The sequence below is a fragment of the Gavialis gangeticus genome, unplaced genomic scaffold (genome assembly GCF_001723915.1).
Source record: "Gavialis gangeticus isolate Ggan-Ray unplaced genomic scaffold, GavGan_comp1, whole genome shotgun sequence".
Lineage (NCBI taxonomy): Eukaryota > Metazoa > Chordata > Crocodylia > Gavialidae > Gavialis > Gavialis gangeticus.
Window position 1 is genome coordinate 123970201 of NW_017729025.1, and position 13196 is coordinate 123983396.

Genomic DNA, 13196 nt, shown 5'->3' on the forward strand with positions numbered 1-13196 from the left:
GGGGGATAGGGCCAGGCAGGGCAGGGATCGGGGGGGGCTCAGGGGGCAGGTGAGGGATGGGGCTGGTCAAGGAAGGGATATGGGGGCTCAGGGCACTGGGGGGGATGGGGCCGGGCGGGGCAGGAATCAGGAGGACTGGGGGAGCAGGCAGGGCTGGCAGGGGTTCCCCCCTGGTCCCCTCCCCCCACCTCTTACTTAATGGCAGTGGAGCCTGGATCCAGCTCCCTGCTGCTGTCACACTGCCTGCCCTGCATGGGCAGGCAGTGTGCTTCAGCACCAGGGTGAGGGCTAACCATAGAAACACTCTGGCAGCCAGAGCGTCTCTGTGGAGGACCCAGCCTCCAGTTGTCTCAGGGCAAATTTGCAGCACAGGGAACATTTTGTCATTCATGTACGTGCCTCTTGCAGCGCCTCAAATGGGTTTGAGACTCTGCAAGAGGCATGTGCAGGTTCATCTGGATGCGCCCTATGTGTGCGTTTTGCAAAGCAAGACCCAACGTGTGATTTTATGGGACAGAGAATAAAAAAAAAAGTTACAGGTAAGATTTTCAGAAGTGTTCAGGGTGAACGTAACTTTTCTTCAGTTGAAATAACTGATTTCAGTGGGGTCAGTTTTGCACCAAACTGAGTTACTTAGAAAATCCTCCTCTCTTTTTAAAATTGCGTATGTGTGGAGTGCTCATTTTAGCCAGTTTTTTGACAATTAGAGCATAACCCGAAAGAAAACTCTTATCATAATGTAATGCAACGAATCAATAAAACTACTCATATGAGTAGGGCAGGCACGATTTGACTAAAGGTGCCATTCATGAAAGACCTAATTGTCCTTCACATAAATTTTGCCTTCGGATACATGCATTTAGCTGTCATTTGGAATCAATGGAAACAGAGAACAAATATCTGAGAGAATGATGTTCTTTTTTAATGCACAAACAGCTAATTTCATTTTTAAAAAGCAACTGCAAATGATTTTGGTATTTTTAATATGAATTTTTTTATAGGAAATATTTTTAAGTAAAGAGAGTAGTTAAATAATTTTACTGTTGATCAAATTAACTGGACAAACACTGCATACTCTTAATCATGTTAAAAACTTAAATTCCTACTTTTGTGTTAGGATAAAATTATTGTGTCCCTTAAAGCATTATTAATTCTACGTATATTAGAAGTACATTCTACATAGAAAACCACACATGGCATTAGCTTCACTTACCAAGGGGAGGTCCATGAGTCATTAGTATATCAATGCCCTCAGGTATAAGGTTCCACTTGTCTAGCAAAGACTGACCTCTGGGTAGGTTAAATCCCCATCCATTAAACCATGGTGTCCTTTGGAGGAAAATAAGACAAACTAAATCAGTTTGATACAAGAATCATTCCTTTTTTCAGAATATTGAATTAAATTTTTTCAGTACTCTGTCAGGCATGTGTCATGTCTTTTTAAGATTACCTGTAGGTAGCACACCATTTATTTTTGGAAGGGTCTGCCCTAAAAGTGTTTACGTGGGCCCTACACTATAAGTTGGACCCTAGGGATTGGGTCTATCCATTACATAGAAAAGAGACAGTCAACATAATCACTTCTGGAACCAAACTTCTTCAAAATGAGATGTTCACTTCAAATATTTGTGTTTGAGCCCATCTCTACAAACAAAATTATTTGTGAGACGGGGAGGTTTGAGAGGACCACAGTAGTGGAGGTGATAAGCCCACAGAAAAGTCATGCTTTCCCTAAGTACAAATGTCAGAGACATTGATCTAAGTATCAATACACTATTTCTACCCTGACTGTGCCATGGTAAATTCCACAGCACTCTGTACTATTTATGTTTATTTTCTCCAGCACCAGAGCGTTAAGAAATTATTCTACTGTGCACACCTGAATATTTCAAAGCCATCATTGCTCTCACATCTGTAAGAACCTTTAAAAGATATCACACAAATTTTAAAAAATCAATACAGGTATAATTTGGGGGAAAAACTTAGGCCTTGAGTTTCCCCTGCCATAGAAGTGATCATGGTTCACTGTTATAGAAGCCATCTGACACTCTCTGTATAGGCACAAGCTCTGATACGGAAAACATGAAAGCAAATTTGAGCAGTTTTGCTGTAAAAATAAAATGCTTGTAATATGAGAAGTCCAGAAATAAACAGTTCTGCAGTGACACCATTAAGATAAAAGTAATTATATTCTCACATCCATTACTAACAATGTTTTAGGTTATCATTAGAAGTCAAAGAATTGAAAAAGCTTCACTTGCATTTCCCTGCTTCTGCATTTCACAAAGAACAAACAATGAAATTAGACATGTGAGTTTTACTTTATATTAGGAATACTCCCAGAGTAAAACCTCAAGTCTAAACAGCCTAGCAAAGCAGGGCTTCTTGCCTAGACTTTGGGCTTTTCTCTACATTTTAGCTCCTTCCCACCCATCCTCCAGTCTTTTTGTACCATTATTCTGAAATGGACCATCCACATGGGGAAAAAACTTCAAGAAAATGTTTACTTTGTCAGTTCAAAATGAAATCGTTATAAGTAATATATGCCCGTCCTGTAAGAACTGTTTCTCATCTCAATCTGGACCAAAATTAAGCTGCTACTTTTCCTTTGACATTATTATAAATCTAATTAATTTTTCATTTTTATAATAAAAATGTATTGCTTTTATCAGAAATACCTGGTGAAGAATTTAAATCAGAAATTAGTATTATGAATATGTACACAATCAACAGTATATGCAAATGATAGATTCTAATATCACAAAGATAACACCTATGATAATATAATAGATCTTGCAACCTATAGTATGTACTACATAGGGGTGCACCGATAGCTAATTTTTAAGGAGGCACATCAACCCATGCCAATCTGATTTCCGACACCAGCCCGGCAGCTTGTAGAGCTGCATGTAGCTGCTAAATCTGGTGTGGTGGAAGGGGAGTGGGGAGGTGTGGGGGGTGTGGGGGAGGCAGATCAAGGCCCCCGCAGTGAGGGAGGAGTGGGGCAGGGGTTGGGGCAAGCACTGCCCAGCCAGGGTGGGTGCGAGACGGAGCCGTGGCTCATCCAGGGGGCACAGGGAGAGGGGAGGCAATTCCTGCCACTGCACGTCACTTGTCTGGGAGCTGCTGGTCCGCGCTCACCTGCTGGTCTGGCGGCTGCCTCCGCAGCTCCTGCTGCTCATCTAGGAGGGCATGAGGGGTGGGCATATGCCCCTGGATCTGTGCAGGGCAGGGCAGGGTGGGCTGGGAAGAGACCCACACAGCCATGTCCCTAGCCCACCCCACTGGGGGTACCCAGGGGCACATGCCCCCATGCCCTCCTGGATGAGCAGTGGGAGAAGTGGTAGAAGCCACTAGACAAGTGGGTGAGCACCAGACCAGCAGCTCTCAGATGAGCAGCACGCTGCAGCAGGATCCATGCTCCCCTTTCCAGGCCCCCTGGATGAGCCACGGCTCTGTGCCATGAACACCCCAGCTGGGCAGTGCTTGCTTCAGCCCCTGCCTCAGCCCCGTGCCTCCCTCATTATGAGGGCCTTGATCTGGCCCCCCACATCCATTCCCTCCCCCCTCCCCTTCCACCACACCAAGCCTGGCCTGTCCTGACCTGGGAACAGGGTCAGGGAGGCAGGCTGCCTGAGACCAGCACCCAGCGACCTGCTGGCCCCAAGGGAGTAAGCGGGGACAGGGGGTTAGGCTGGCAGGCACCTGGGCCCAGGCCTGCCTGCCTGACTTACCATGGACCACAGGTACCTGTGCATGCCCAAAACCTGATCTGAGGCCAGGCAGCACACAGCCCTTGGTACAGAGAATCTTATCTCAGAAATGTTGTAAATTCTCACAAACAGCTTTTTTTTTGTCATGGCTCTGCAGCTGCACATGGGGGAGAGGCCAAAGTTGTCAGCCGGAATGAGGGTTCATGGTTGCCGTCACCCATGCCCAGGGCCCTGCATATGCCCCAGCTCTGCAAGGAGGACCCAGGACTGCACTGTTCTCCTGGACTGACTTGTGACAGCTGCAGAGGACTGTCTGGTAGATGTATAGGCCTGGCGGGCAAAGGATGTCACCCATAAGAATGTGCAGGACTGAGAATACTGGGTGCAGCTCCTGGTGCATGAGTGCATGGAGACCCTGCAGGAACAGTGTGCATGTGGCCAGGGCACTGGAGGCCACAGAGGATGATCACTGGGTGCTGCACACTGTCTTGGCCCTGGAGGTCACCTTCGTGCTGCCTGCTGCCCTGCCCCCGATCACAGCCCTGCCTGGCCCCTGGCAGCTGCCTGTTGCCCAGCAGCAGGACCCCTCATGGGCCTGGGTAGAGATCCAGTGCCGCCTCCACAGGTCAGGAGCCCCTGCTCTGGCCCCCACCCCAGGTTCCCTGCCACCCAGCTGTTCCCCCACCCCCCAGAGGTGGGTCACAGTAGGGAGAGCCACATGGCGGTGTCCTGCCACTCCACGTACAGGCAGAGCTGCTCCAAGAGGTCCAGGAAGGTAGCCCAGGTCATTCTAACACCTCCAACCATTGCTCATCATCCCAGATCTGCTGGACAATGTGTAGCCACCAGTCCTGGCTGGCCAAGTGGGACCAGAGGTGACGGAGCTGGAGGTCCAAGAGGCTATAGAACTTATAACAGCTTTTTTTTTTTCTGTTTGTAGACTGTTATCAAATCTTCCCTTGCTCTTCTCTTCTTTAAAATAAATATCTAAAATTCTTCCAGTCTTTATTCATATGCTATTTTTTCTGGGCTTCTAAACATTTTATTGCTGTCCTATGGACACTTGCCCATTTGTCTAATCTTTCTTCAAGTGTGGTGCCCAGAATTGTATCTGGTATATTCCAGGTGAGATCCCAACAATTCTAAATCCAGTGCTACTGGTATTAGCAAGGTTTAGGTGAAGTGAAGCAGGTTTGTGAATTTTACCTAAGTTACACCTGTGGTTATGCTAGCCTTTTCTTTTCTAATAAAGTTTTTTTTCTAATAGCTTCTGAAACACAGTTGAACTAGGTAGTTACCTTTCCTGTACTCTATCACTGTAGTTGCTAGCATACTCAGATGATCATATTTCTCAGGGTTAAGAAATTGGCAAACAATTCAGCTAAATCTTACGTTATCTAACAAAACAGTCAAAAAATGCTATAGCAACACAGATGTGGACCAGAGTTTGAATTTTTCACTATTAATGATTTTTAACTCATTTGAGTTTCTCCTGAAGAGAGTTCTGTAGTTGTAAAATCATAGTTAAGCCTGAAATGCAAAACTACAGCTGTGATCTAATTGGAGCTCCTTGGAGAATTATATAGAGAATAAGTCTAGATGTGTCTGCACTAGTTTTTGTATTGACTACTGGTGAGGGCGGAGGAGGAGAAGTGAATCCAAGTTCCTGTGTAACCTGCATTCACCAGATTTCATTATTAGCTGTGACTAATAGATACCACATGGGAACCAACTTGTCAGAAAATTTCTAGGAAATTGCTCAGATTGCACAGTGTGCGCCCAAAGAGTGAAGTACTCTCTTTAATAAACTAAATATTTGCATAAATAATAATATATATTGTGGTAACAGAAAGAATTGTAGGATGTCAGATTTAAATAGTCATTTCGAGTGTAACTATTTCAGCTTGAATCTACTAAATTCTGTATATTCAGCCAATGGTGATACATAGGGGGTGCATGTGCACCTCTGGATACTGGTGCACCCCCTGACAGCCAGCATTCCCTGCTTAAGCGATGGGCGGTGGGGGCAGGTGAGAATGTCACCCATAAGGATGCCCCCCCCCCCCGAGAGTGCTGGCCAGGGAGTGGGGGCGCTAGGAGAAGTGATCTCTGAGGTCCCCCCATCGCCAATCATGCCGAGCACTTCTGGATCAGCATGACACTTCTGGGTCAGCACAATCAGCTATGGAAGGACCACCCCTGTTGGCATGATCGGCCATGGAGGAAGCCCCCTGCCTTGGTCACTGACTGACCACTGGGGGGAGGAGGCAAGTGCCCCCACCTCCAACTCAGGGGGCACCAGTCACCCATGTATTCAGTGAAGTATTGTGCCCTGACCAAGGAGAGTCACTTATGCAGCCTCAAGTTTTGAGGGATAACAGAAACTTGTTAAAAAGGCAACACAAGAGAGCACTTGTTCAGAACAATGCCAGTAACACCACAGGCTTATGATACAGACTCAGGTTTAAATGAGATCACAAAAAGGTCATCCCACATTTGTACTATTTTGTGTTGTGGTGCAGGCAGAATGGAGCTGATGTACTGTGACTCCCTCGAGTGGGCAAATGAAAGACTGTTTACTGCCAACAGACTTTAAGGCTAGGGAAAGAAGTTATACAAAAACCAATAAAAGGGATAGGAAACCAGTTCAAATCTGTAACACAACAGAAGTTCAGTGCACATAAATCACTTTCAAAATTCCTAAAACCTGGTTTAAGATAAACCTGGATGGATGTAAGATCAGACTTAACTGATTTAGGTTAAATTGGTTTATTCAGATGCAAGGTTACCATATTTCCAGTTTCAAAAAAGAGGACACTTGTGGTGGGGGGGGGAAGGGAGTGGGGGTATATGCTTGGGGCAGGGGCAGTGATATGCCCTGCCCCTGTCCCTCACTCCCAAGCCACAGTCCCTGCTACCCTGCTGCTGTCCCTCACTCCTGACCTACAGTACCCCAGACCATGCTGATACCCCTCACTCCCAACCCGCACCCCTCCTGCCCCCCCCACACTTCACATGCCCCTGATTCCCAACCTGCACCCCCTGTCCTGCTGGTGTCCCTCACTGTGCCCCTTGCCCCCCCCCGACTTACCTGCCTGCAGCTCCTGGGGCCCATGTACAGACCATGTGATGCCCTGGCTTCCAGTCACCTTCCCTGCTGCCCCCAGCCCCAAGCAGCTCCTTGCTGGGGCAAGCCGGGAAGTCCCAGGAAAGCAGAGGCAAAGCAAAATCCCAGACATTTGCTGATATTTTAAAAAATGGCCTGGATGGAGATGGGAGGACCCAAAAAGAGGACACATCAGGGAAAACCAAGACATACAGTAACCCTATCCCAGATCGCCTCCAGATTCAAGTTAACTCACAGGGTGGGTGGGCAAGGCTTGGCCCAAGCTGTCTGCTTCAGCCAAGTAGGAAGGTGTGCTCTAGCACCCCCCAGCTTCTGGCCTGAGCCACTGCAGGTATGTGGCTGCATTTCCAAAATCAGAAGTGAATGGCTGTTCACTTGCTTATCAGTTCAATCTACACAGCATTGACTAACCTGTGAAGACTGAATTGATTCAGCCTCGGGCTTTTTCATTATCTGTACTTAGTTTAAATGTACATGGCAAATAAGTGGCAAAGGCTAGAGCAGGAACAGCATAACATTTGGTTCCCCGTTCTATGGATGTTTACTGTGGAGCTGCCTAATTAGCTCTGCAGTAGTCTCCACATCTACATGTGTGGCCCAATTATGCTGCAGTAAACTAATAAAAGTCACCGTAGGTTAGTACTTGAAAATACAAATGCTATCCTGTGGCAGCGTTATTTACTGCGCAGCAATGCATGTGTATATGCTGATGGGGCTGGCTGAGGCCCAATGGTGCTTCAGTGCAGAGGCTACCTGTTGGCTAGCCCTGCACTGAAACACCCTTGTGCCTGAGCCAGCCCCTCCAAGGCACATTGAGCTAGGTCAGAGCAGCTTTAGGCTGGCAGCTGACCCCCCAGGCCCTTTGCCAGCTGGGGCTGCTCTAACCTGGCGTAACATGCTACGGTTCTGGGTGTACATGTAAATGTGGCACCTGGGTGCAATAAACACCAGCACAATATGCACCAGAAGTTATTGCTTTGCATTAACTGCATGTGTAGATGAACACAGTTGTAAACAGATACAGTTTATTTCTATTATTGGCTCAGGTTTTACAGGCAGAAGAGCAAGATCTTGTCTCAGTAACAACTGTTACAGTACTTTACAATTACTTAAGCAAGTTAACTTGTACCAGTAGTTACAAACATTTGCAGTGGTTTTCCTGGGTGGATTACTAAAAGAAAAGTCCTCAGCTCTGGTTGGGAGGATTTTTTGTTTTAAAGGAATTTTTAATTGATTTTACTTAAGTAAGTCTGTGCTATCCTGTAGACCAGCAGTCAGCAACCTATTCAGGCTGTGAACTGAAATGAGTCAGCTTGGGTGCAAAGTAGGCAGGTGCTAGGACCTGGCCACCATCGCCAGTTCTCTCTGCTGTGGCACAGGGAAAGCACCTGCCACCATTGCTTCAGCCTGCTGTAGCATGGGAAAAATCCCCATCTCTGAACACTGCCAAAGCCCCACATTCATAATCTGTGGCTCTGCAGGCCAGATCCAGCCAATGGGCCATAAGATGCGAACCCTAGCTGTAGACCAATGCAGAGCTGTTTGTTAAGGCTGCTGCAATATACATGGCTAGAACCTGCCAAATGCTGAGTTGGTAACAAAGTGAAAGAGATTAGCTGGCTCCTAGAAATATTAATGGTATCACTGGGTGCATCTACATGAAACGCTATTGTGCAGTGGTTACTTCACATTTATTTAGTACTTGTATAATCAAGTACTAAATAAATGCACAGTAACCGGAGTTACTGCACAGCAGCACCGGTGAACACTTTTTTAGTGACGCTACTGCACAGTGCCCTAATAATACTGTGCAGTAGTGTATTAGCACTGTATGTACTGTGATGTGCTACTGCACAGTATTATTCAACTACTGCACAGTGAGCATCTTGTGTAGGCATGCCCACTGATTTTTAAAATGGTTCCATAATAAAGTAATACCACCACTGAGGTCCAGACCAAAATAGAGCAAATGATAATAAGGATTTCATCTCTGTTTACGTCTTAGGCCTCACCAAACTTAACTTTTTTAAATATGATGCGTGGAGTAACACAGGTCCATCCAGCTTCAATCCTGCACAGCAGACTAAGTCTGAAAGAACCAATTTAACCACTGCTAGTTAGAATCACACTGTACTTCACAACATTTTTCAAACGCCATGGAATTGTCATGATAATTCTTGATCTCTGGCTCACCTGACAGCTCAACCCTCCCATGACTTCAAAGCTTCCTTATCATTTAGGAATAGCAGTTATACTGGCACCATATGTGTCACACAGAATATCCAGATTAAAGGCAGACACCTGGCCAATTTTTTTTCTCTCTCCTCAATTGTTGATTTCTAATGCAAGAAGGCCAGCAGTCTCCCCAAAGATTCCTCCCCACCTGGCAATCTGGAAGTTACTCTTTCTGCAATTAGAAAGATGCTTTGCAATAAGGCACAAAACATCTTCACACCTTGTGCTGCTAGAGATGCACACCTCACTTGACATAACGGCAAGAGGGAGGAGAATTTAAGACTTCACAACAGGACTTACATCCTCCTGCAGGTGTGTATTTGCAAGAGCTGCCTAATGAGAAAAAACAATTCCATCTGCCTCCAAAAAGCAGGAAGAGACTCATTTCTCACCCGTTGACTAGATCTCCATTTTCTTAAGTCACTATTTTGGTGTATGTTTATTGTTGCCAAGTATATACACAATAATGCAGTAATGCAAAATGTTTGGGTGCCTCAAAATTCAAAGGACAGAATCACAAAAGTCGCAAGCCAACAGTAAGGATCATTACAAATGGATATAAGAATTTCACGGCACATTACAGCCTTGAACAGTTTTAAAGATGACATGTATTGCCAATTTGCCTTCAGCTCCTTTCTGACTAGAAACTCACTGATGTCAATTATACAATTCTCCAGCTTCAGGCAAATCAAAAAATAAAATGTTATCTGGGTTCTAGCCTTTCTTTCACACAAGTTTTACACAGTAGTGGCTTGATTTCAATCCAGTTCTTTATTTTTTTGTGTCCTTGTGTGGCAAGATATTTAGCTGAATTCAAAGATCTGTTAAATTTCTGACAGGGCCATGCAGTTAGTGCTTTTGCTATGGCCTTGCACTTGCAACCTGTAGGCCACGGGTTCCCAACCCCCAGGCCGCGAAGGGTTGGCTGATGGTCTGCAGAAGGGTTGGCTGCTGGACCAGAAGTCCAGAAGTGACTGGCATACTGCTGTTTTATACTATAGAGTATAAAAAAGGGTTGGCTGCCTGCCCACAGTATGTCAGTCACTGCCGGTCCGCAGTTTGTCGCTCCTCAACCACATCTGATCCACGGTTTGCTGGTCCAGTCACTTCCGGTCCATGATCACTTCTGGTCCATGGTTTGCTGGTCAGCAGCATAAAAAGGTTGGGAAACCCTGTTCTAGGCTAGCAACTGTGTGCCTTAGCACCTGCATCACCCCAGCCACCATTTCAATCCAATGATTCCAACAGAGTTACTTTAAATTTATAATACAGATGCAAACTAGAGCAGAATCAGTAGTCTCCTTTGGTTTTTAATGTACATTAGAAACATTTTCAGTCCCCCAGCAAACAGCAACTTTAATTCAATGAGTAAATAGCTCAAGGAGCAAAAATTTCATTCTGTTTTCTTTTCACAGGCCAGTTGTGGGGGAGTATCTCAAAAATCCATCTCAAAAGGAAACGCTTACACACAAGCAATAACAATAATGAAGGGCTCCTTATTTCAGGCAGCACTTAAAGCAAACACACAAACCTCCAAGATTGCTAAGGAAAGAGACAGTTCCATTAACAGAACAAAAATGATAGGACAGGGCACTAAATATGCATTCCCAGAATTGTTCAATTATGGGACTGCCCTATAAACATATCCTGAAAGTATCTATTTCAGTTTTACATTTAGAATGTAATAGTGAAGAGGATCCTGAACTGAAAACACTGCAAAGGCAAGACATGACCTTTGTGCACAATAAAAGAAGAGCCTTTCAATAAAAACAACTTGAAAAATGTAATGTGCACACATGTTTGCTATGGAGGAAAGGTGTGTGTGCCTTTCTCTTTTTAATAAAATGAACAGAAAGTGCATAATAGGAAGACACCAAAATTGTTGTAGCAAAGAATGAGGGGGGAATTATGATAAAGTGTGTGTGTGTGGGGGGGGCATATGTTGAAAAAGGATATGTCATAAGGTAAGCGCTGCTATAAAGACTCTTAAAAACTGGGAATGTCAGCTCCCAAGAACATCATTTTGATTAAGCCCTTTCTTATCGCAAATATCAAAACATTATTCCAGAATGGATACTGAAAATAGGCAGCAAGGAAGGGTAAGGGTGAAAGTCTTGAAAGCTAAACGTAGTGTACTTCTCACATCTTCTTGTGTACAAGGACAGCCTTGTGGTATACCCACAGGATGGAGAATGAGGCAAACCTGATTCTATTGGCTTTAGAGCTGCTGCACAAGTTTAAATGAGTTGCTTAAGCATCCCAATCTGTAAAATGAGAATATCTAATTAAAAAGAGTGAATGAGACTTCACTCCCTGGATCTCTTCCACTGGGTAGAGCGGAAGTGCCTTGTGCCACACAAGCCACCAGGACCTAAGTACTTTTTTCTTATCAAAGTAAGTCAGCTAGGCCTTGTGTTTTGTTTTAGGGAGAACTAAGTAGAAGAATGTGGGTGTATTTGGTCATCTTTTTCTCAAGAGATGCTGCTATGTCCTGGCAAACTTTGCCCTACTTCCTCCCATCCAGCTAAACTGCACAAATCTAGAAAAGGGATGAGGAACAATGACAGTGCTTCCTGTTCTTGATCTTGTGGCAGACAGGAACATTTCCCAGCCCCTGAAGCAAAATAAAGCAGCCTACCCTGGTTCTACATTAACTGGGGATTTCTTCATGCTGGAAAACCCTCAAACAGCCAGTTAAGCTAGGTGCATTTCCCCTCTCTTCTACCTGAGCGGCACCTGGCAGAATTAAGAGGACCAAGGATCTCGCTAAAGGTTTCTCATTGATTTCTCAACAAACCTTTCCTTTTTTTATGTAACTGATTCAGTCATATCTAACTCAGAATGACAAGCACCGTGAACATATGCTGGTTAGTTTCTGCAGTGCCAGACATTTGTATTTTATATTTTTCATTACAGCAAGTTTTTAAAAACTGAATGCTCATGTGGGCATATAATTGGCATGTACAATTACATGTAGAATCATAATTATGTAAATGACAAACTAGATGCTTCCCTAAAGAAGGCCACGCAGATTGCTGTATGTCAGTGGTTCAGGCTGTGGTTAGTGGAGCACTTTCTGGTAGTCCAAAGGTTGGAACATTTAGAGAAACAATCCATACATAATTATTGGATTTGAACACAAGAGCATCTTTTTCTTGTCAAGTGGTCTGCCTAATGAAAAGCTGGAGAATCACAGGCCAATATTGTTGCACCTACCACTATTAAGTCTGTTTGAAATATGGTATTTCTCATTTCAAATTTGCTGACTAAATTATTGAGATGGTGATTCAGCATAATGGGTAATGGAAAATTCAACATAAGGTTATTTCAGCTTGAGTCCTCTGCTTAAATTTGCAAAAGGAGAGTCAAGAAAGAGCACTTCATCTTCAACTCCACTGAAGCTATTTGCCGATTTTCAAGATGTTGGTTTGAAGACCTGGCTCTGACTTTCTAGAAAAACAGGTTATAGACACAGAAGGAACCTTTCAACCCTTAGTATAAGTAGATAATATTTGTCTGAAGTGAATTCATCTATGCATCCTCAAACAAGCTATTTTCCCTCTCTCACCTCTCAAAAGACTCTCTGCTTCCTCCCTTCTTGCAGCCCCCACTTTCTTAAGCCTGTTGCCAAGGTTCAACAACCAAAACCTGTTAATTTCAGTTTCTGTCTTTTGAAGATCTATTTCAGGATGAAGCCCTTTTCTCTAATAGACTGGATAACTCTGAGCATCAGTTTTCTCCAGGGTGCACCAGTAGAAATTTTGGGGGACGATACTGATATCCAATATTTCAGGAGGCATATCAGCTGATACTGATCCAATATCCACTACAGCTGCCTCCAGGTGGTAAGTCTGGTGTGGTGGAATGGGAGGGAGGAGGAAAGGGGCATGGGGGGTGGGCAGATCAACGCCCCCCATGGTGAGGGAGGGGGCAGGGGCAGGCGCTGCCCAGCTGGGGCAGGAGGCGGGCACAGGACAGAGCCACGGCTCGTGGGGTGGGGTCAGCTCCCACCGCTGCTTGTGCCCCTGGATCTGCACGGTGTGGGGGAAGGTAGCAGTTGTGAGATGGAGTCAGAGCTGGGCTGTGTGGGGCTTTTCTTGTTGGGGGCTGGGCTTGGAGTG

General features: G+C 45.0%; 1 protein-coding gene across 3 annotated transcripts in view; it reads right to left on the bottom strand.

The window, feature by feature from the left end:
* Positions 1-13196, bottom strand: part of MPPED2 (metallophosphoesterase domain containing 2) — a 172547-nt gene that overhangs the window by 15868 nt on the left and 143483 nt on the right. For all 3 annotated transcript variants that reach the window (XM_019519505.1, XM_019519507.1, XM_019519506.1), the window contains exon 5: positions 1214-1329. In XM_019519505.1, coding sequence (XP_019375050.1) covers positions 1214-1329 — 116 coding nt within the window. The remainder of the gene's footprint in view (positions 1-1213; positions 1330-13196) is intronic.